General features: G+C 46.2%; 1 protein-coding gene across 2 annotated transcripts in view; it reads right to left on the bottom strand.

Annotated features, from left to right (window-relative positions):
* Nucleotides 1-351: 351 nt before the first annotated feature.
* The window catches only part of EIF4EBP2 (eukaryotic translation initiation factor 4E binding protein 2), a 59623-nt gene continuing 37669 nt past the window's right edge, over nucleotides 352-22305 (bottom strand). The window contains exons 3-4 of one of the 2 annotated variants that reach the window (XM_029609046.1): nucleotides 8842-8931; nucleotides 352-2933 (exon numbers count right to left, since the gene is read on the bottom strand). In XM_029609046.1, the coding sequence (XP_029464906.1) occupies nucleotides 2902-2933; nucleotides 8842-8931 (122 nt within the window). In that variant the 3' untranslated portion in view covers nucleotides 352-2901. The remainder of the gene's footprint in view (nucleotides 2934-8841; nucleotides 8932-22305) is intronic. The other variant, XM_029609048.1, reaches the window with a different exon arrangement.

Below are 22305 nucleotides of genomic sequence, written 5' to 3'. Positions count from 1 at the left end.
GTGTAAGTAGTTTTGATGAGTTGGCCTAGCATATTTGTTACAGGTTACCCCAGTGTAAGAAAGAAACTTGAGTCAAACATATAGCTCATGGACAAAGATATTAGTCAGCCTCTTCCTAGACAGGAACTAGCTTGCTTGTGCAACCAATATTTTTTTGTCAATATTCCCCACACAACCTTTCTTCCTCCCCCTATCCCAAGCAAATGAACAAAATAAAATGCCCTGAGCCACTTATTCTACGGAGAGGAAGACAGCCAGAAAGCAATACAAAAACAGCAAGGGTATAACTGGTTCCTTCCTCGTTATTCACATTTCCAAGCAGTACTTAAAATAAAGATCTTGATTCCAAAACAGTGTAAAAAAATCAAAATTTAAAATTATTTGATTAGATCCACTTGCATTAAAATATAAAAGGTCTGTTTCTCAGTTTATAGATCTGTGGTGTCAAACCTGCAAGTCACAAACAACTTATAGGTGGATGATTAGTTACAGCAGAGACTCATCAACCTAGAGTCAAACTCTGACCCTTCAACTATGGCCCGGAACAAACCTTATAACAATATTTAACCAATGACTTCTCTGGGATTATTTGTTCTACCAATGGCAATGGCCACTGAAAAGCTCCAAGTTTTATCCTGCAGCAGTATATGGCATTTGCTGGTAAGATAAACAGTTCCAGAAATATCACAATAACAAAAAAATATATATATTAAAATAATTTGTGCCCAAAACCCTCTACACCCATGTTTAACACCGGGGCAAAGGGCAAAGCAGTGACCCTTGCCAGGGACAGCTCCAAGACTGCAGGAACTGGACCAGCTGAGGGATGGAGGCCTAGGTTTTGCAGTGAGAAGCTTGACAAGCCGCGTGGGCGCAATATACAGAATTGTATTCCACGTGTGGATGGCACGGTGCTGTCAGCGATGCGCTGTGCTTTGACTGCCTCCTGCCCACTCTTCCAATCTTTGCTCTCACGGGAAGCCAAAGCCAGGCCTGCTCCACAGTGAAAACAAAGGTTCCATTGACTCATCTGGGACTTGGGTTACCAGATTAAAACCACCAGATCGTCAGAGGTAGACTGGGCCATTCCTGGATTTATTCTACTAGGTCTCGGACTTGTCGTTCCAATTTCTCTAAGAAAATCAAGACAACACATCCAAAGTTGCGGCAAGGAAAAACCAGACTGGTTCGGCCTACCCCCCCCCCCCCCCCACCCATGATGCGGAGCAACCTAAATTATGAAACCAGTTGAGAACTACCAACTAGTCAAGACTGGCTGGACTACATAGCACAAGAGGCACTGTGATGTAAGGAAGCCACCTGCGCAAATTAACAGAAAACGGCACCCAACAGAAAAACCTCGTTTGTTAAATAAGGCCATTTCTTAACCACTGTGGAGAGGTATCCTCCCCCCCCAAACCTCCCGATTTTCTGAATGGTCTGATACATTAACAGCACGGTTGGAGACCCTCTCGTATGAGGAGCATCACCTTCTTTGAATATCAGCTATGCCTTTCAGTGCTCCGAGTTCCACAGGCGGGGAGCTCACTGTTACATCAAGAGCGTGTAAGAACATGGTCACGAGTACGAACGGGCAACAAGAGCCGCCAGCCGCACGCCTGCCTACAGAAGCACCAGCATCGTGACAGCCTCTGTGCAGAGTGACCTTAGTGAGTTATTAGAAAAGCAGCTGGATGTCACTCGTGCTCCTGGGTGCTCTATCAAGGTACTGGAATTTTGAACCTGGGCAAAGCTCTGCCCCCTCTCCCAGCCACACACAGTGGAACGTTCTAGCTGCCACGACAAAGGCAATCCGATTGGGTCAAGAGGCCTCCTCTCGCCCACCCCCCCCACCCCTCCCCAGTACTATAGAGCCATAAAAGGATCTCTCCAGGTTACACAGCCCTGCTCAGGGAAATCTAGCAGAGGCTGCTGGTTGTGGGTGCTGCTTCCCCAGCACCCTTAGTGCTCATCCACAGACGGGGAAAATTTACACTACAGCTGATGGCACTCAGGTCAATGCGTGCGTTACACTGACTGAGAGCTTGCGTGGTTTAGTTCTTCTGCCGAAAACTTTTCCCATCTGCTCCTGACCCCCATACAGCTGCAAAAATCTTATTTTCATTTTTGAAATACATACTTAACACACAAAAAAAAAAAGAACACACACACACACACACCACTGAATCACCCTGCCTCCATAGCAACACCCCCCCTCCAAAGAAATTACACATTGCATCAACGCATCAGGAACAAAAGGCCACGGCTTATGATGTCATCTGCCATGTGATGGACCTTAGTGAGACATTACGAAGCGCTCTGCCTCGGGAGAGGAGGGAATGGGAGGTGGCACAGAGGGGTGGTGCTTGGGGTCCTTAAAATTCCAACACTCAGCAGGATCACCGACAACATGAGTGCCTGGAAGAACCGGCGTGGTCAAGGTGTATGTATGCAGGTGCTCAGCTATGGAGAGAGAAAGGAAGTGGGGGGAGCAGCAAAGAGAGCACACCACATCAATCTGCCACGGCGCCGTACAACACATGCCACTGTGACAGCGTGGCTTCAGCGTACATCAAAGATTTGCCCTCCCTTGCTGGCTGAAAGAGGCACCGCTGGTGCTTCCTGTCCACTTCCTGTCCACCTTCTGGCGCAGGAGGGATCCGGTGCTGTTGTAGGAAGTGGAAAAGCATAAACTGATATTGTCGAGACGGAGCTTTTTTTCTGGTTGATCTTTGGCACCCAGCTGGGGATGGGGGGGGAGGGGGGGGCACAAGGATGGAGATTGCATTGCTGGCCGCCCCACCCCCCCCTGCGTTGACATGTTCTGATGCAGGATGCCGTTGACTGAATCAGATGTGTGCAGAAAGTGGCAGCAGCCCCTCTTGCCGACGTCTGGAAACGTTAGATGTCCATCTCAAACTGAGCGTCCTCCCCTGCAGGGCAGAAAGGCACAGGCACATTTTAGGAGCCAAGATAAAAACTCCGGGTATTTATGAAAAATACTCTTATGGGAAATGTGGTGGGGGAGATGGGAAGAAGAGACAGTGATGGAGGGCTTATTGAGTCCAAACATGTGCAATCTGAAGATAAATACATTTTGGTGTAGGGAGGTAGGGAAAGTGGAACAAGGTGACCATCAGAGGAATCAATAGTGCCACGAAACAGTTCATTATTTTAATAAACAAAACTTTTTTGGTTTTGTTACTGAAATAGAGAAACCACACATGCAATATGCACAGATCAAGAATATGAACAATCGATCAAACAAAGCTATCAAATACAGAACTTTTTTTTTTTTTTTTTTACAGGCAGAGCTTCTCCTTTAAACCATTAAAATATCACCCTGACCAATAATTATTGTTTCTCAGAAAAGTCTAACCTTATCCCCCTGCCCCCCCCCCCCCCGACATACCTATCTAGCAAATCAGCCCCAATTTACAAAGACTTCACTTACCCATCTGATATGTAAAAATCTTGTGAAAAAGAGAAATGCTACCTTTCATTCAAATCTATAAGTTCTTCATAACGAGCATTTTCCGAGGACAAGCAGGATTGTAGTCCTCACACATGGGTGACAACATCAGATGGAGCCCCATTGCAGAAACCTTATGTCAAAGATTGTAGAACTTTGACTAGGCACACTGAGCATGCTCAGCATGCCCTATACCACGCATCCACGTGGTGTCCCTCTTTTTTCCGTGGAGCTGTAAGCCTCATGGTGCAAGTGAGCTCACTTTCGTTGTTTTTGGCCTCGTGGAAAAAACTTTTCCTTCTCGCATTTTTTGCGTTTTTTTCCGTGTTATTCTCTCGCAGGGTCCCTCTTGATGCCTTCCCATAGTGCTCCTAGCCAGGGTATTCAGTGACTCTGGTAAGTTTCCTTTCATGATCAATTTTCCATGGTGGTGCTGCCTTGCCACCATCGTTTTTGGTTTGTGCCCCTTTTGTTTCGTCCGACATGGCCACATCTAATTTTCAGTGATGCCCCTGGTGTCTGATGACCATGTCCTTCACTGACCCACATGAGATATGTGTCCTCTGCCTGGGAGCATTGCATGATGTCTGAGGTTGCCATTTATGTGCTCAGTTGACCCCAAAGGGACTCGACAAGATGGAGTAGCTGTTCGGGTCAAAGAAATCTGAGCCATCAGCATCAGCAGTATGGAAGGGCCAAGAAGCCACACTGATGGACCCTGAGCCAACGACATTGGTGGGACCATCTGTTCCATTGATGCATCAGCAGATAGGGGCACCGGTCACCAACTGCTGAGTCCTCATCATCGGCCTCAGCACTGGGGAAGGATTGGGCCAAGCATCGAGGGAAGCCGAAGAAGCATCGGCACTGGTCCCTGTCAATGCACAGTGCCAGGCATAGGGACACACTGGCTCATGCTGTGATGCCCCTGAAGTGACACCACGGCGAGAGGTGCCAGTCTTCCATTAGTGCCAGGGGTCTGCGATGGTCTCCACCAGTCCTGATGCCAGTCACTGATCCACCTCATGGGTCCAAAGAGGATATGGCCACCCCTCCTTCCTCCCAGTCAGTGTTGGCATTGGCAAAGTTTGAGGAGTAGCTGGAGCACAGAGTCCAGCTAGCAGTGGAATGAGTGCTTCAGGGATTCGGTCCTGTGGCACCGACGGCATCAGACCCAGTTCCGCCTGTCCTCATACCTCTGCTGGAGAAGCTCAACATGCTCATTGATGCATTACCGACTCAGCTGGCGTTGGTTCCTGGGACAGCACTGGTGCCTAGTAAGGCACAGAGGACTCCTCCTACTGATACGGTGGTTGTTGCTGGTTCCTCTGAGGAGGAAACTCAACCGAGACTGGCAATCATGCCAAGGCTTGCCACCCCCCGACCAATTTTATTGGTGCCTGCGCCTCTGGACAAAGTCCGAGCACCTAGAGACCCTTCCTCTTTTGCTTACAGTGAGGATGAGGAACCCTATGATCCCTGGGGGGATGATGCTTCAGAGCCCTTCTCCGAGGTCTTGGAGGGTCTCCCATCAGATCCTTCTCCTCCAGAGGAGCAAAGGAAGTCTCTGCTTGATGACTTGACCTTCGCACATTTTGTGAGGGTGATGGCAGAAGCCATCCCATTTCAGTTGTTAACGAAGGAGGGTGCCAGGCATAAAATGTTTGAGATCCTCCAGTTCATGGAGCCTCCTAAGGAATCATGACGGTCCCGGTGCACGAAATCTTTAAGGAGCTGCTGCTAAGGATATGAGAACATCCCCTCACAGTGCCTCCCGTTAATAAGAAGGCAGAAGAGGTCTGCTTCATCCAGAAGACTGCCGGATTTGATAAACATCAACTGCCCCACCAGTTGCTGGTGGCTGAATCTACCCTCAAGAGGGCCAAGCACTCTTGGACTCATTCCTCGGCGCCTCGGGGAAGGATAACAGAGCGATGGACGCTCTTGGAAGGAAGGTATTTCATGGTGCCATGCTCATTGCCCGCATTGTTGCCTACCAGCTATACATGAGCCAGTAACTCACAGGACATCTGGAAAGAGGTGCAGGAGGTAGTAGAGCAGCTGCCTCAACAGCAGCAGGACACCCTCATGTTGCTGGTGCGTAAAGGCCTGGAGTGTGGAAAACAAGAGGTCCGCGCAACCTACGATGTTTGAGACAACATAGAGTCTCTCTGCAGCGGAAATTGGCACCCACAGAATGGCATGGCTGTGGGCCTCAGATCTCCGACCAGAGGTACAGATACGACTTGCTGACATGCCGTGTACTGGGGAGAATCTCTTCAGAGATAGAGTGAGGGATGTGATGGCTCAACTTCGGGACCACCATGAAACCCTCCAACATCTCCCATCAGCACTCTGGACCTGTCCTCCTCTTCCAGGAGGCCAGCAAGACAGGAACCAAGGAAGTATTTCTTTTGCCAAAGGAAGTACTATCCTCTACCCCCTCGCTCCTGTCCACATCAGGGCTTCCCGTGGCCATCCCAGGCAGCAGAGAGCCCACAAACCCCAGCCGGCTCCTCAGTCAACTCCAGGGACAGGGTTTTGACTGGGTCATAGGGAAAGTAGGCCAGTCGCCCATAACCTGGAAGATGGATCCTCCAGTCAGGGGCAGACTGCGTTTCTTTGCAGACCAGTGGCCCAGTATAACCTCAGACCAGTGGGTTCTTTCATTCATCCATCAAGGGTACCAATTAAATCTATTGGGTGTCCCACCAAATTGCCCTCTGTGCCCGTTTTGGAGGCTGGTAGTGCATTAAGAGAAATTATTAGTGGAGATTTCCTCCCTCTTAACGGCCAGGATGGATGAGTCTGTACCACCAAGGCAAAGAGGGCAGGGATTCTACTCAATACTTTCTAATTCCAAAGAGAACAGAAGAACTCCATCCCAACCTAGACCTGAAGGCCTTGAACAAGTTTCTAAGAAAAGAAAATTTCAAGATGGTTTCCCTGGGCACCTTGATCCCCCTTTTACAAAAAGGGGACTGGCTATAATCCCTTAAACTCAAGGAGGCATTTACTCACATCAAGATCTTCCCCAGTAACAGGAAGTATCTCCAATTTGAGGTGGGAAAACAGCACTTCCAGTACTGGGTGTTGCTGTTCAGGTTAGCATCAGCCCCACAGGTCTTCACAAAATGCTTGGCCATGATGGCGGTGCACCTCTGCAGGCTGGGTGTGTATGTTTTCCCTTATCTGGATGACTGGATGGTCAAGAGTATACCTCGGGCACGGACTGTCCGGCAAATGCGCTTGACCATCCGGGTGTTGGAGTCACTAGGGTTTGTTTGCAACTACCCAAAGTCCCATCTCAGCCCGGCACTTCAATTGGACTTCATAGGAGCCCTGCTAGACATGGCTTAGGCCAAGGCCTTCCTGCCTCGCCAGAGGGCCATCACATTGACAACCATTGCAGCAGAGATTCAACAGAACCAGCAGGTGTCAGCTTGGCACATGTTGAGGATGTTGGGCCATTTGGCCTCAACCGTCCATGTCACTCCCTTGGCATGCTTACAAATGCGCAGAGCCAAATGGATCCTGAGGTTGCAGTGGCACCAGGCCACTCAGATCCTCCAGGACTACATCCGAGTCACCTCATCTCTCCGGGTCTCACTGTCCTGGTGGCGGGTACTTTCAAATCTGGTACAGGGAGGGGTCTTGTTTGGAGGTCTCCCTACCCAAATACGTCAACCCCCATCTACATGAGCTCCCCCAGGGTGGGGAGCTCGTGTAGATGGGCTCAGCATTCAGGGTCTCTGGTCCACTCAGGAACACTCTTGTTAAATCAACTTCCTGGAGCTCTGAGCAATCAGGTACGCGCTATCGGCTTTCAGAGATCGGCTCTCCATCAAAGTTGTCCTGATCCAGACCGACAACCAGGTAGCCATGTGGTATTTCAACAAGCAGGAAGTACAGAATTGTACTTCTTGTATCAGGAAGTGGTCCAGATCTTGTCGTAGGCCCTGTCCCATGGGATGATGCCAGGGCTATGAACCTGACTGGAACGGCGAACATGGTAGCAGACAGGCTAAGTCGAGCCTTCAGACCCCAGGAATGGTCCCTGGACCAGAGGGTAGCGAATTGGATATTCTGCCTCTGGGGGAGCCCAGACTTAGATCTGTTCAGTTCTCCTTGCTACAGGAAGGTGCCTCGGTTCTGCTCCCTGTACAGGTCAGTCGGCAAACCAGCCTCAGACACCTTTGCGTATCCTCAGATTCCTTTAGTGATGAAGACTCTCTTGAAGCTTCACGACGACAGGGGCACTATGATCCTCATAGCCCCTCATTAACCGAAATAGGTCTGGTTTCCACTCCTGCGGAAGTTATCCATTCAGAGACCTATCAGTCTGGGGTCTTCTCCAGATCTCATCCTGCAAGATCAAGGCAGGCTGCAGCATCCCAACCTCCAGGCCTGTTGCTCACAGCCTGGATGTTGAGAGGTTAATCCTGCAGCCGCTTGATCTTTCAGAGGAAGTGTCTCAGGTCCTGGTGGCTTCTAGTAAGCCTTTCACTAGAAAGTCCTATGGACTGAAGTGGAAGTGGTTTTCCATATGGTGTGAGCAGAAGGCCTTAGATACATTCTCCTGCCCAACACAAAAACTGCTTGATTACCTTCCACACCTATTAGAGGCTGGCTTAAAGACAAACTCCGTTAGAGTTCATCTCAGTGCAAATGGCATATACCACCAAGGTGTAGACGGTACGCCCATCTCTGTACAACTTATAGTTGTACGATTTATGCGAGGCCTGTTTCAATTGAAGCCTCCCCTAAAGACTCCTGCTGTGTCTTGGAACTTCAATATAGTATTAACTTAGTTGATGAAAGCTCCTTTTCAGCCTCTGTGCCTACTTATACAAAATTCTATCAGTCCTCAATATGTCCACGGTAACCTTGCTAGGTAACTCAGTTTCTTTTTTTTATAATTGACAATTTTTTTATTGAACATTATACACAGTGTTTAACATTCATAGGTGAATAACATGGAACATAACATAACTGTTCCCACCCGTAACCTAAACAAGATATCTTATGGAGCACTTGTACTTCAATAAAATATAATATGTTACCATTATCCTTGTCAGACCAGTGACTTTATTATAGGATCACTCTCTACTTAGAACACCAGCTTATTCTCATTCATTTTATATGACACCCACCCATAGTCCCACCCCCTCCCCCTTCCCTCCCTCTCCTACATGTTGATTCTCTTCTTCAAATGGATTAATATGTTGAAGTAACTATTATTAAGGTACTGTATATTCCCCCACTTACTGTGGGTTAAGGGCCTGCCACTGAATAAAGGGTTGCTACAATTTCTCAAATTTTTTCAGCCATCTATGACATATTGCCTTAAGTCTGTTTAGATAGTATACCTTCTGCAATCTTTGGGTCACGTTTTGCACGGACAGGAGCTGTGGATCCTTCCAGGAATAGGCTATTGCTTCCTTTGCCGCTATCAACACCTGTTGAACCAGAAAAGGGATTGGGGATCCTGTATTCAATGGTGGAATTCCCAAAAGCACAGAGGCCGGATTCAGGTCAATCCTCATACCCACCACATTAGCAATCAGCTGCATTATATCCTCCCAAAATTTGGTCACCTTTGGACATTCCCACCACATATGGAAAAAAGTTCCATCAATTCCACACTCCCTCCAGCACTTTTGACTCACAGAAGCAGAAAAGTTAGCAATTCTAGTCAGGTGGAGATACCATCGATATAAAAGTTTATATCCCTGTTCAGTAATACCAGCCGATATAGAACATTTCTGAATGCTAATATAGCAAGCGTCCCATTCCCACTCTTCTATAGGGCGTCGAAGGTCTTTTTCCCAGGATCGTATATGCGCATGGCTGGGTCTATAAATAACATATTATATATTTTGGAGATCTTTTTCGTCACAAAACGTGCTCTCTCACAGAACCCTTCAAACAACGTTTTGCCTGTCAGTCCATTTTCATCTCCTTTCGAGACATATATTGCCCCAATTGAAGATAAAAGTAGGCGTCCGTCTTGTCTAGATTAAATTCCTTCGCCACCTCTTCAAACTGTTTGACCTTCGTCCCGTCCCATACCTGTCCTAGACACATGCATCCTTTACTTACCCACCTCCTTTCCCGTATCGCGGAATACCCTGGGCAGAAACTAAGATTAAGAAAAATAGGAGTGCTGTAAAAATATTTCCTCATTCCCACTAATGTTTCCTTCCATTTGTCCCAAAGCCCCAAAGTCAAGGCTACCGTTGGGGGTACTGGCTGTGACAGCTTTCGATTGGATTTCAGTAGCCACACTAAGGGCGCCAATGAGCCCACCGCCAATAGCGCTGCCTCCAAACCCACCCGTTTTTCTTGTCTGCTCAGGTGCCAGCTAATAACAGCCCGTAACTGAGCCCTTAGGTAATATCTGTAGAGACAAGGGACCCCCATGCCACCTCTCCTCTTGGGGTAGAGCAACACTGTTCTACTCACACGGGGAGGTCGCTTTTTCCATATGTAATGAAGCAGTTTACGCTGCCATAGGAATAACCTATTATCCAAAATTGAAATGGGCAACGTGTGGAATAAGTAACTGAATCTAGGAAGGATATTCATTTTCACAACGGAGATCCTTCCCAACCACGATAACGGTATCCTTTCCCAAGCCTGTAAATCCTTCTGTATCAACCCCCAGATCTTCTCATAGTTGAGCTTAAATAAGTTGTCCGAGTTCCCCACCATGACCCCTAAATATTTCACACCATTAGTGACAATTTTAAATGGGAATTTACGCCTAATCTCATCCATTTGGTCCCGTGGGAGAGAAATGTTCAAAAACTCAGATTTTTACACATTTAGTTGATAACCCGAGATGTTGCCAAATTGGGTAAGCTCCACCATAAGGGCTGGTAGAGAATTAATGGGGTTCCTACAGTAAACAAAACATCATCTGCAAACATAGACAATTTGTACTCCTCCCCCCCGGACACAGACACCTTGAATCCCCGCTGAATCCCGTAATTTGATCACCAGAGGTTCTAGATACAAAGCGAACAACAGAGGGGATAGAGGGTACCCCTGCCTGGTGCCTCTGCAAATTGGAAAGGGTGGGGAATATCCCCCATTAACTTTGATACAGGCGCTTAGGTTGGAATATAATTTTCAGACCCACGTGATAAAATTCTCCTCTATCCCAAACCTCTAGGTAACTCAGTTTCTATCACTCTTTCCATAAAAGATATTACTTGAGATCAGAAATTTCTAAGTATAGGGCAGTACCACAACATGTGTATGTAAGATCTCTCATTCCCACACATCGTCAAATAATTCTTAGTATTTATTCTATTAAATAATAGATATTATTTATTTATAAATAATAAAAATAATTTGTTTTGGGCATCGATAATTTGCATGCAATACTACATAGGCAGATACACAGGGGTATCTATATCTCTTACCCAAGCCATCTTATCTACTAAAATAGTGGGTCATATATTTTCCTCCAGGATTGTATCAATATTTTTCTCAGAGGCTTTCATCAGATTACAGAAAAATCCCAGAATTCAATTTTGAAAAACATTATAATCCCAAGAGATCATACCCTTAACAGAATCCTTCCATGCCAACGATCTATCCACAATCATGGGTCCTTTGGCCTAGAATGCACTACCCTCAGGTTTCCCAAAACAAGTTCTGAGTTGTAGATATTTCCAGATGTCTCTTCTGGTTAAGAGAAATTCCTCCTGAATTTCTTGGGAAAATCTGAACATTGCATAGTCAAAGACACAATCAATATTCCCAATCCTCAGACTATCCTATTGTTTCAAACAAAATAATCCATGTCCTAGCAATCTTAAACCAAGCATTTCTCCAAACTGGAGTCACAGGTGATATGAAGGGAGGAAGACCCAGGAAATTAGAAGCCAATGTTCCACACCTCTCTGGAGGCTTTTAGCACCCAATTATCACTTTTATCAGGCATCTCCTACCTGACAAACCCCCCTTTGAAATAGTGAACACGTCCTTCTCCATTTATACCTAGTTGCATCTATCAGTGCCAAGAATACAAATAGCTCAACAGAACCCTTTTAGTTCAGGAGTCCCCAGACTATGGCCTGCTATGCTTTATTCTTAGAATCAGTATCCTGACCATGGAGAAAGTTTTTATATTTTCTTTAATGTACAGCTTGGCAGAAAGGCTGGCAGAGTTGCAGAGGCCTCGCCAGTGGAATGAGAGGAGGCCCAACCCGCACCTGATTAAAGCTGCTGGCAGGGAGGTCAGGCCTGGTCAGTGGGAGAAAAGGCAATCAGGACACTGCTGGCGGAGATGACTGAGGGAAAGAAAGGAGGATGAGAGAAAGAGGGATGAGAAGTGAAAGGAAGGGAGGAGTGAGGGAGAGAAGGGAAAGGAGAGGAGGACTATAGGAAAGGGTTGAGTGAGAGGGGAATGGAGTGAGAGGGGTGAGATCAAAGTGAAGACTAGGGGAAGGAAATTAGAGCAGCTGAGTGAGAAGAGAGGGGAAGGGAGTGAAAGGGTTAAAAGTGAAGAAAGGGAGGGAATAGAAAGTGGTGAAAAGAGGGGAAGGGAGAGGAGTGGAAGGAATTAAATGGGATGGGTAAGTAAGAAGTGAAAGTTGAATGGGAGGGAGAGAATGAAAGGAAAGTAAAAGAACAGGAGGGGAGGGAGTGTGAGAAGGGAGGGAAGGAGAGTGATGGGAGTGGAAGGGTGAGAAGGAAGGGAAAGGGCAAAGTGAAGGGAGAGTACTGAATGAGATGGAGGGGAGGGGAGGGGATACACCATACACACGTCAGGGGCAGATGCAGGGGATGGGGAAGCCAGAGAGCAGGGTGCTCTGGGTGTGGCAAGTTTGCCGACTTCTGAGAAATCTAAAAATATAATTACTGGCACTCTCTCTGCCAAACCTCCTGGGAACACCGTCCCCTCCCTTTCCCGGCATTCAGAGCAATCAAAGAACCAGACATGTCCCCAACCCTCCTCCTCAGCAAACCCGAAGGGGCCACCCCCGCTTCTAGGTAATTTGAAATTTCCTACGGGACTCTTCCCTTGAAAAGCATGGGAACCCCCTGGCCTAGGAAATAGGAGAACCCAACCCTCCCTTTCATTTAGGAAATTGGAATATGCGTTTTCCCACTCAGGCCTCAATGAAATACGGTGCGCTTGGCTGTGTGAACGCATTAATGCACGGTTGTACCACATTTCTGTGTGCACAACTCTACTCCCTATTTAAAGGTGAATTTTAAAAGCGATATGAGCGGCAAAACCGGGAGTGCACGTGCATCTAGCGCATGTGCGTGTCCGCCCGATCTTATAAACCTGCCACACATGTGCACAAGGAGCAATGCGCACATATCTCGCATGGGGGAAAAAGGGGGTGGAATGTGGGTGTGGCATGGGCGTTCCAGGGTAGGGCCTGTAGTTATGCGCTTGGGTGCGCATCCAGGTATAGCTCACTGCAAAGTTACTTCTCCTATTGATGAGGTGAAATTCTGAATAAAACTATTTCTAGTCATAAATGAACTGCCTGAGGGGTCTGACTCCACTGTGGGGAGTACAGGCTTAAGAACCAGGGGGGTCATGAGGACATAACTATAGACTAGGCCAGTGGTTCTCAACCTTTTTTCTGTCGGGACACACCTGACAGATGGTTCTCACATGCATGACACACTGACCCATGATCGTCACGGGGCTGGATGTAAAAGTACAGTTTGCATCCACGGGAACCCCCCCTGACCTACAATAATGGATGTAAAGCAAAATTATGACATTCCCCATACAACTCACCCTACAAAAAAGATATTCTGGTTCTGGTGTCATCGCAGTAACAGCAACTCAAACTCCTTCTACTTCCAGGCTCAATAGCCCTACTTATGAAAAGACAGCAGTTTACCACCAACGCATGTCCTCTTGAGAAAACACAACAAATAAGACTGATAAAACGCTTACTGCTAGTAAAATATCTCATCTCGGTAACAGACACAGAACCGACCTAACATACTCCCAGGATCTGTAGAAATGCACATAAACTAATCCGCACAGTTACACCTGTATTATGGAATATACTCAAACAGGAGCAACCCTATCTATGAAAAGGCAACACTACAAATATTAAATCAGGCCCTAAAAACCAATACACCTCTTATTAGGAAAACAGAACTAGCAAGCAGCTATAGAACCCCACACAGAAATAATTGTAAAACTATACTAATAAGCAGAATAAATGTTTCAAAACAGCTATGAACAGAATAACATCCAACAATTAAAAACTCATAAAAACTATTAAAAATTCTCCAAACACCAATAAAATATTTCAAAAAAAGCAGACATCACATAATATTAAATAATTAAAATGGCAGTCAATCAAGAAAAATAAACTTAAAAAGCCACCTTTACTTACCCCCTCCAACAACTCTCCTACTCCTCTTCCATGCAGGCCATAGCACACAGCAGTAGAGGCTAAGCTTTATACTCATGGTCCTCTTCCTTAGTCCCATGTCTCTCACACACACACCATACCAGTCATGCCCCCATGACCAGTTTCTGTCTCTCACACACCAATCATCTCCCAGTCTTTGACGAACACAACAGTCACCTTCCTGAACAGTTTCTCTCATGCCATACACACACACAGGCTTCCCACTCCCGTGTTCTACTTACATATACGGGCTTCTCACTCTCATAATCACTTTCTCTGTCTCACACACACACTCACCAGTCTCTCACTCCCATGCTTGTTCTCTCCACATGCACAGGCTTCTCATTCCCATAATCACTTTCTTTCTCTCACAGACATACACCAGTCACCTGATCTCTCTCATGCATACACACACACACACACACACACACAGGCTTCCCACTCCCATGTTCTCTTTCAGATAGACAGGCTTCTCACTCCCATGCTGTGTCTCACACACACCCAGGTTTCTCACTCCCATGCTCACTCTTCACATGCACAGGCTTCTCATTCCCATAATCACTTTCTTTCTCTCTCTCTCACACACACACACACACACACATATACACACACCAGTCACCTGATCTCTCTCATGCATACACACACACAGGCTTCCCATTTCCATGTTCTGTCTTAAATATACAGGCTTCTCCCTCCCATGCTGTGTCTCACACACACCCAGGTTTCTCACTCCCATGCTCACTCTCTTCACATGCACAGGCTTCTCATTCCCATAATCGCTTTCTCTCTGTTACACACACATACACACACCAGTCTCTCTCTCATTTCCATGCTCGCTCTCCACTGCACAGGCTTCTCATTCCCTGAATCACATTCTTTCTCTCACATTCACACACACCAGTCTCTTTCTCTCACACACACAGTCACCTTACCAACCAGCCTCTTGCTCATGCATGCACACACACACAGGTTTCCCACTCCCATGCTCTCTCTCACATAATCAGGCTTCTCACTCCCATGCTTTTTCACACACACCCCCACAACACCAGGCTTCTTACTCCCATGCTTTCTCACAGTCCCAGATTTCTCACTTCCATGCTTTTTCTCTCACACACACACACATCAGTCACATCCCTGACTGTCTCACACTCTCACATAACATCAGTCATCTCCTTGAGCAGTCACTTTCATTGTCTCTCACATATACACACACATCAGCTCTCTGACTAGTTTCTCTCAATCACACACAGGCTGGCTGGCTGCTTCTCTCTCTTTCTCTCATTCACTTCCTCCTCCCCCCCCCCCCCCAAATGGTAGCTGCAGCAGCCTCCTCCAGCCCCCGCAGGCCAAGAAAGAAGAATCCCATCGGCCGCGGGAGGCTCATGGTGCTCTCTCCTTTCCCGATTACCGGCTGCTTCAATTGCTCGGGGCCGATGCTGCAGCCGCCGCTGCTACTTTATCACGCGGCACGGTCTTTCTCCTTCCCGCGCACCGCTCTGTGTATCACTTCCTGTTCCGGGTCATGGGGGGGGGGGGGGCACGCGGGAAGAAGAAAAGGCCAGCCGTAGGTGCCACTGCTTTTTCTAACATCGCTGCAGTTCCCACTGGGCTTGAACGTTCTGATAGCCCGGCGGCAACGGCAGCAGGGAAGAAAGAGCAGCGGGAGAGACCGGGAGCACACGACACACCAGCCGGTGCTTGGCGACACACTAGTGTGTCGCGACACACCGGTTGAGAATCGCTGGACTAGGCAAACTGGTGGGCGAACTAGTGAAACTGGTCATTTTCTGGACGCACACGTTATAAAATTCTCACACTTATACGTTGAAAAAGCTTTAAAATTAGGAGCACAGATATATACGCCCAGCCTATTTTATAACATGTGTGCTTACTTTCACGCAGGATATAAGATTCCAACGTATGTGGCTGCGTGCCCATATACACTCGTTTTAAACTTACCATCTTAATGAGGAGTTTTGTGAACAAAAATGTGAGCACAGATGCGAGTAAAAACTGTGTTAACAAATTAGTTCATCTCATGTTCATCAAGGCATTAGCCATTACTCCTCAATGCAGAGAGGTGCATAAGTGCTTAACTCACGTTTTCTTAATGCTGAAAATCTAACGCCTGCTCAGAGATGGGAGTAGTTTCTGGGTCAAGTGTTAGATTTTGTGGCTCTGTACTCGGGAGCTATTCGCATAAATCATGCTTAATGTACAGAAACTACGATTATGCAGAAAACACAGTTTATGTCTCTAAATTAAGTTTTATGCATGCTAAGCATACATATTTTCAGGTTAGTGCACTTTTTTTTTGTTTAACTTTTGATACATTAGCATGCCATTAACTTACTGCACAGGGAGTTAACTTTTTTTCAGCGCACATGTTTCACGCAAACCTTATTACACAGAGCTCTCTGGAAGGTAAGGTTAGTTCTGTAAGATGAGGGTCTGAGAAACACTGATTGTTACTGGTCAGGCTGATATTTTGAAGGTTTGAAGGAGAAGCTTTGCCTGTAACTTTTTTCCCCTGTGTATTGAATTGTGCATATTCTTGACCTGTGCATATTGCATAAAGTGTTTTCTCTAGTTCAGTAATAAAATCAATGGGGTTTGGTTTATTAAAAAAAAAAAAAAAAAAAAAAAGAATTGTTTCTTGGTACTGTTGATTCCTCTTATAGTGTTACTCCTAAGGTCTTCTTGTCCTGTTTCCCTATCCCTTTGAAAAAAAACATGCAGAGGTTCATATTCAGCCACTGTGCAGCTCCGCTAGTTAGCTGGATAAACTTAGCCTAGATATTCAGCTATCTTAAAGTTAGCCGGTTAAGTTTATTTGGCTAACTTTTGGACAAGTCTACAGGCCGATCAGAGCTAGCGGGATAACTTCTTCAGTTAACTCAACTCCTTCCAGTTACGCCTCCAGAACGCCCCTAACTTATCTGGCTAAATTCTAGCAAAATAATTTATTTTCCAGCTAGAATTTACCCAGCTAAGTGCCCAAATCTTCATTTAGTCTGATGACTTCTGAGCTACCTGGCTAAATGCTTCTGAATATGGATCTCATTGATCTTCAGGTTTCATATCTTTGCATTTTGGGAGATAACCTTGCCACGAAAAATTAGAACACATGCCATCCAATTTACAAAGCACTCTGTTTGGGACCAGTAAGGATGTATGTGCAGTTGGGTCTGCAGGATCATTTTAATCAAGTTAATTCTACCCAACAGAAAAAAATGAAGATTAGTCCACCTCTCCAAGGTCACCTCTACGTTTACTACCAAGGCATGTCAATGAATTCCAATCATATTTTGCAGACTGTTGGCAAGGTACATTCCTAATTGTTCGAACTTACCTGCTAGTTTACTGCTTTGAAACCAGGGACTACCAAGCTGCCATCTCTACTGTTTACTATCAGGACTTCAGATTTAGACCAATTAATCATGTTGGATGCAAATTCCCCAAACTGTTCCACAATACCCCTCCACGGCCATAGTGGAAGTTTCCAAATCTCTCAGTAGCAACAAAAGATCATTTGCATACCATCCTCACAATATTCCTGATCTGCTCAGTCTCTTTCTGCTTAATAGCAAGGGGCTCATTAGCCAATGCAAACAGAAGTGGAGGGAGGGGGCAATCCTGTCATGTACCCCCTACCTAAATCGATAGGCGGATGAGCTCATATTCATAATCACTTTTGCTTTCAGGTTTTTTCGTGAATTACTTGAATCCAGTTTTGAAAGGTTGAATTATGTTCCAAATGCTTCCAGGGTATCTACTAAAAGTGCTCACGCCACCCTGTATAAAGTCTTCTCCACAGCAACTGATATCAAGGCACACTTTTCTTCTAGGGAGAAAGCTTTCCAAATCAAAATGCGAGATGCTTCTCAGACACTCTGCCAAGGGCCGTCACACAATATATCTTACATAATCAGGGGGAAGAATTGTCTTAGTCACGTTTGTGAAGATTTTCAGTCAAAATCTTTATCAGAAGATCAACATTAAGAAGAGAAACAGATCTATAATTCTGAAATGGCTATCTGTCTCTTTCCTTCTTCTAAATCAGTGCTATAACTGCCTCTTATATATTGCGAAGCAGGGATGCTTCTTCCAAACAGCCAAGATATCCTTAAAGGTTTTAGAATACTCAGCTGGTAAACAATGGCTCCCAGAGGCCTGATAGTCAGGAAGTCTCCTAATAGCATCACATATTTCCCATGCAGGGTTGGTGGAGTGAGGCAGTAAGCAATGCATTATCCTCCATGGACAACCTAGGAAAGAACATTCCTTCGCAGAAACTCTCTGACTTTCTTATTTTAACATCAGAAATCTCAAAAGTATAAACAACTTTAAAAAATTTACTAAATTTGGAACAAGTCTCCAGTCCTGTAATTAATTTCCCTTCCACATGTCATAATGCAGCTAGTGGCTTCCCAACTTTCTGGGATCTTATGGGCCCCATTGGGACCTCCTTAGGAAGTAAAAGGTAGGAATGGGGTCAAGTTATATTGAATAGTGATATGGGGGTTGTGGTAAAATGTTTGGGTGGGTGTGGTTTGATTACTGTTTTATTTTATTGTATGTTTTAATTGTTATGTGTGTTGCATGGTTCTGCTGTAATCCTAGAAAGAGTAAGTAAGGGTTGGTGCCAAGTCATATGGGAGCTCTGTTGAAAGAAGTGCCGCTGAGAGTGCAGCTTGGCACTGGCTAAAAACTGGGGCATGTTTAACTTGCTTAACTAAACTACTTTCTGCTGGGGAGATTGCTTGATTGATCTCCCACATCTCAAATCTACACGCAGGGAGAAAATGTACATAATAGGCACCAACTAGTACTTTGGACTAATAAACACAAAATAAACCCACTCTCAAATTTGAATACAGAATACTGTCCATTTAGTGGGTTTGGGAAAATAATAGCAATCACTAAGTAGTCTCACATAAATAAGTGCAAAGTTAACCCTGACTAAAATTAATTGTGGGTCCATTATAGATCATAGAAAAACAGTTTAGGACAAATTACTTGTTATTAGTACCATGAAAGGGAGAGCACGTGATTTAGATCACATTTTTGTCTTCTATAAACCACAAAAAATTACATACATTTTTGGGGAAGCTTGATTAGTAGCATTATTTTAAATCTTTGTGGAAATTATTTCTAGTTGGTCTGATTCACTTTTATACCCTAAGCAACAAGATTCTACAAAGGGAGCCACACAAAACTACATTTCTCACAGATACACTAGCAATACATTTAAGAGATTGAGAAGATACTTAATATACACTGACCTATGAGTGAGGTTTATTGCTATCAAAGAATATGCAAAATCAAGCCATTTGGAGACAATGCCCCTGAAACATTTTATTACTAAAGTTTTCACCATTGTTACTAAGTCTACCACCGTCCAGACAGATATTCTGATTCACAGAGAGGAACCAGTACAGTGTGAAAGATGTCTGCAGGTTGACTCCCTCAGGAAATAGGTGGTGGAACTGAAAAGCATCCTGAACAATGAGGCAAGACTGAGAAGCATCCTGAATAATGAGGACTACATCAATGAAATGCTTATTAAGATGTCAAAAATGGAAAACTCAAGCACAGGGAAAGGTGAAACTGGACCACAAGATGACAGTTGGATCCAGATATCTATAGCCGTCAGACCCTACATCCAGACTCTGATTTTCCTCAAGCTGAAGCACTGGTATGCAATCCTGGACATAGAGGAGGAGAAAGCAATGCAGGTTAGAAGAAAAACCAAAACTTGCAAACCCCAAAGCTGCAGGCTCAAAAACCATTAGGTAGAGAGGGCTTGGTGATGTGTCTGAGGGGTATAGGGGATCCATCTTTTGACCAGATATGATGTCCCAGGAAGTGTGCTGTCTGCCAAGTTCTGAGAGCTTTTGGAGAGACTGCCATGACTCATCAAATCTACTGACTGACTATCTGTTTCTGCTCATCCACATTGGCATAAATGATACTGTTAGGTACTGCACATAGCATATCAAAGTGAGTTCATGACTCTGAGAAAGAGGGTAAAGTAGATAGGTGCACCGGTGGTATTATCCACAGTCCTCCCAGCCAAGGAAGGTCACATTGTGGAGACAAATGAATAGCTGTATAGATGGTGTGGACAAGAGCATTTTGGCTTCCTAGCCCATGGGATGATATTCCAAGGACAGCTGAGCAGAGATGGGGTCCACCGGTTGAAGGAGGAGCGCAACACCTTCCAGACCAGATTGGCAAACCTTCTGAGGAGGGCTTTAAATTAGGATTTTCAGGGCAAAGCCCTAAGGTAAGTAAAAGCAAGTTTGCTTACCATAAACTGTGTTTTCCATAGATAGCAGGGACGAAGTCCTCCCTCTTCCTTGGGAATGATGAGATATGGGGAATATGCCACCTGAACCTGTGAGGAGATGACTTCCCCGAGGACATTCTCGCTGTATGCTCCGATCCTTTGTATCCATCAACAATGTGGAAGGGTCGACGTTATCTTGAAAATCAGGGAATAGAGTTTCCTACCTACAATTGATGGTAGCAATGGTTTGGGTGCTCTTAGAACTCCTGTTGGGTCTTGGAGCTGGTTGGATCCTTGGTCCCATGCGGCTGACACATGCTGCGTTGTCGACCATAGCTTTGTGTTTGCTGTGGCTGAGGCTGAGGCAGGGGGCTCAGCACCAGTCTGCCAGTGTCCTCACCCGGTGAAGGTGGCGTCGTGCGGGGTTAGAGTTCTCCCTGCCCGTGTTACTGCTCCAGAGAAGACAGGAACTGCGTCAATATTTGTGTCATCGCCTGTGCGGCCAGAGTTCCCTGTGGCCTAGGAGAAGGTCTTCTGGGAGGTTGCACCTCAAGCAGGATATCTGAATCAGGGCCTCTAGGCCGCCTGGGTGCCTGATCTACGCAAGGGGCCCACTTGTGCCTCTTTTCCAAGGGTTTCTGAAGGTGCAAACCTTCTTGTTTACGCCTTGATGCTGATGACAGGTCAGAGAAAACCCTGGATGAATGGGAAGATCCCGTCAACCCATTGACTGATGCCGGTTCTGCATCCGAGAATACCAACTCCAGGTCCGGGACAGGGGCCCCATGCTCGGCTGGCTGCTGGGCTGTAGGCGACAAGCCCTTATCTGCCGGAGAAGCATGCGGGACCCAAAGGTCCGAGGGTCTCCCTTGCTTCGATGCCTTCGGGGATGAACTGATGCATCTATGCGTCGACCAATGCTCTCTGATGCCTCAATCCTGCATCGTGTTTCCTGTGCTTCGATGCATGTACTTTGACTTGGCGTCGTGCATCGCTTTGATTCCTTGACGCATCGGGCGGGTGCGCCAAGTGGGCGCTTCGATGTGTCGGATGAGTCCGTCGACACATCCGAGATTTGCCTGGACCTGGAAGATGCTGGACTTCCCAGCGCTCCCTGCGTATATGCGGCCTGGGTGCACTTCCACTGGGTCCTTGAGTCGCCTGAGGGCCCTGCTGAGGAGGCCCTCTGTGACCTTACTCTCTGAGATTCCTGGCTTGACCCCGGAGAGGACTGGGTGGATCCTCTGGATGGTTCTCCTGCCGCCTTCAGCTTCTGAATCTTCACCACTTGTTATCTGTGTGCTCTGGGGGACATGCGGCTGCAGTCCCTGCAGTTGGAGGGGTCATGGTCAGGTTCCAGGCAGACTTGGCAGAGCACATGGCCATCTGCTACCGACATGACTTTGCCACACTGGCAAAACTTAAATCCAGGGGGCCTTGGCATTCCCACTTTGCTATTTTGCAGCAAGGTGAAACAAATCTGTTAAGATGTAGCCAAAAAACTGGCAAAAAAACAAGAGAGGAGCGAAGAACAAGACTGAGGCAGGCTGGGAGCCATGTGGGGGTGGTCACCTAGAGGACTGGAAGACGTTCCCAGGCAGTAAGGCTAATTCAGCCTGCTTATCTGCAGGAAAAAAGAACTCAGGTAAATAAATCTTTACATACTTATAGAGAAATGGGGGAAAAGGGCAACATCTGGAAAGCTTTGTACATCAAGGAAGTAATTCTCAAAAGGTTGTGTGTGTGTGTAAATGGGCTTTTGAAAATTGCTATGATATAAGCTATTTTTACATGCATAAATCCTTGTGAAAATTGCCTCCTAATGCTTATAATATGGGAAATAAAGTCTGACTTGGATATAGTGGCAGTCACAGAGGTGTGGTAGGAGTGGAAAGTAGCCTACTGGTTAGAGCAGAAGGCTATGGACTGGGGAGACCAGGGTTCTAGTCCTGCTGTTGCTCCTTGTGACCTTGGGCAAGTCATTTTACCCTCCATTGTCTCAGGTACAAACTTGTAGGGTAATTTTTCAAAAAATGCAGCAGCACTGGAAATAGCTACACCTTTTGTAGGGGCGCTATGGGGATGATAGTGTGCGCCGCGGCTGTAATTGCAGCAGGCAAAGACGCACCACCGCG

The sequence above is a fragment of the Rhinatrema bivittatum genome, chromosome 7 (genome assembly GCF_901001135.1).
Source record: "Rhinatrema bivittatum chromosome 7, aRhiBiv1.1, whole genome shotgun sequence".
In the NCBI taxonomy this organism is placed as follows: Eukaryota; Metazoa; Chordata; class Amphibia; order Gymnophiona; family Rhinatrematidae; genus Rhinatrema; species Rhinatrema bivittatum.
This window is presented reverse-complemented; position numbering and strand designations above follow the sequence as displayed.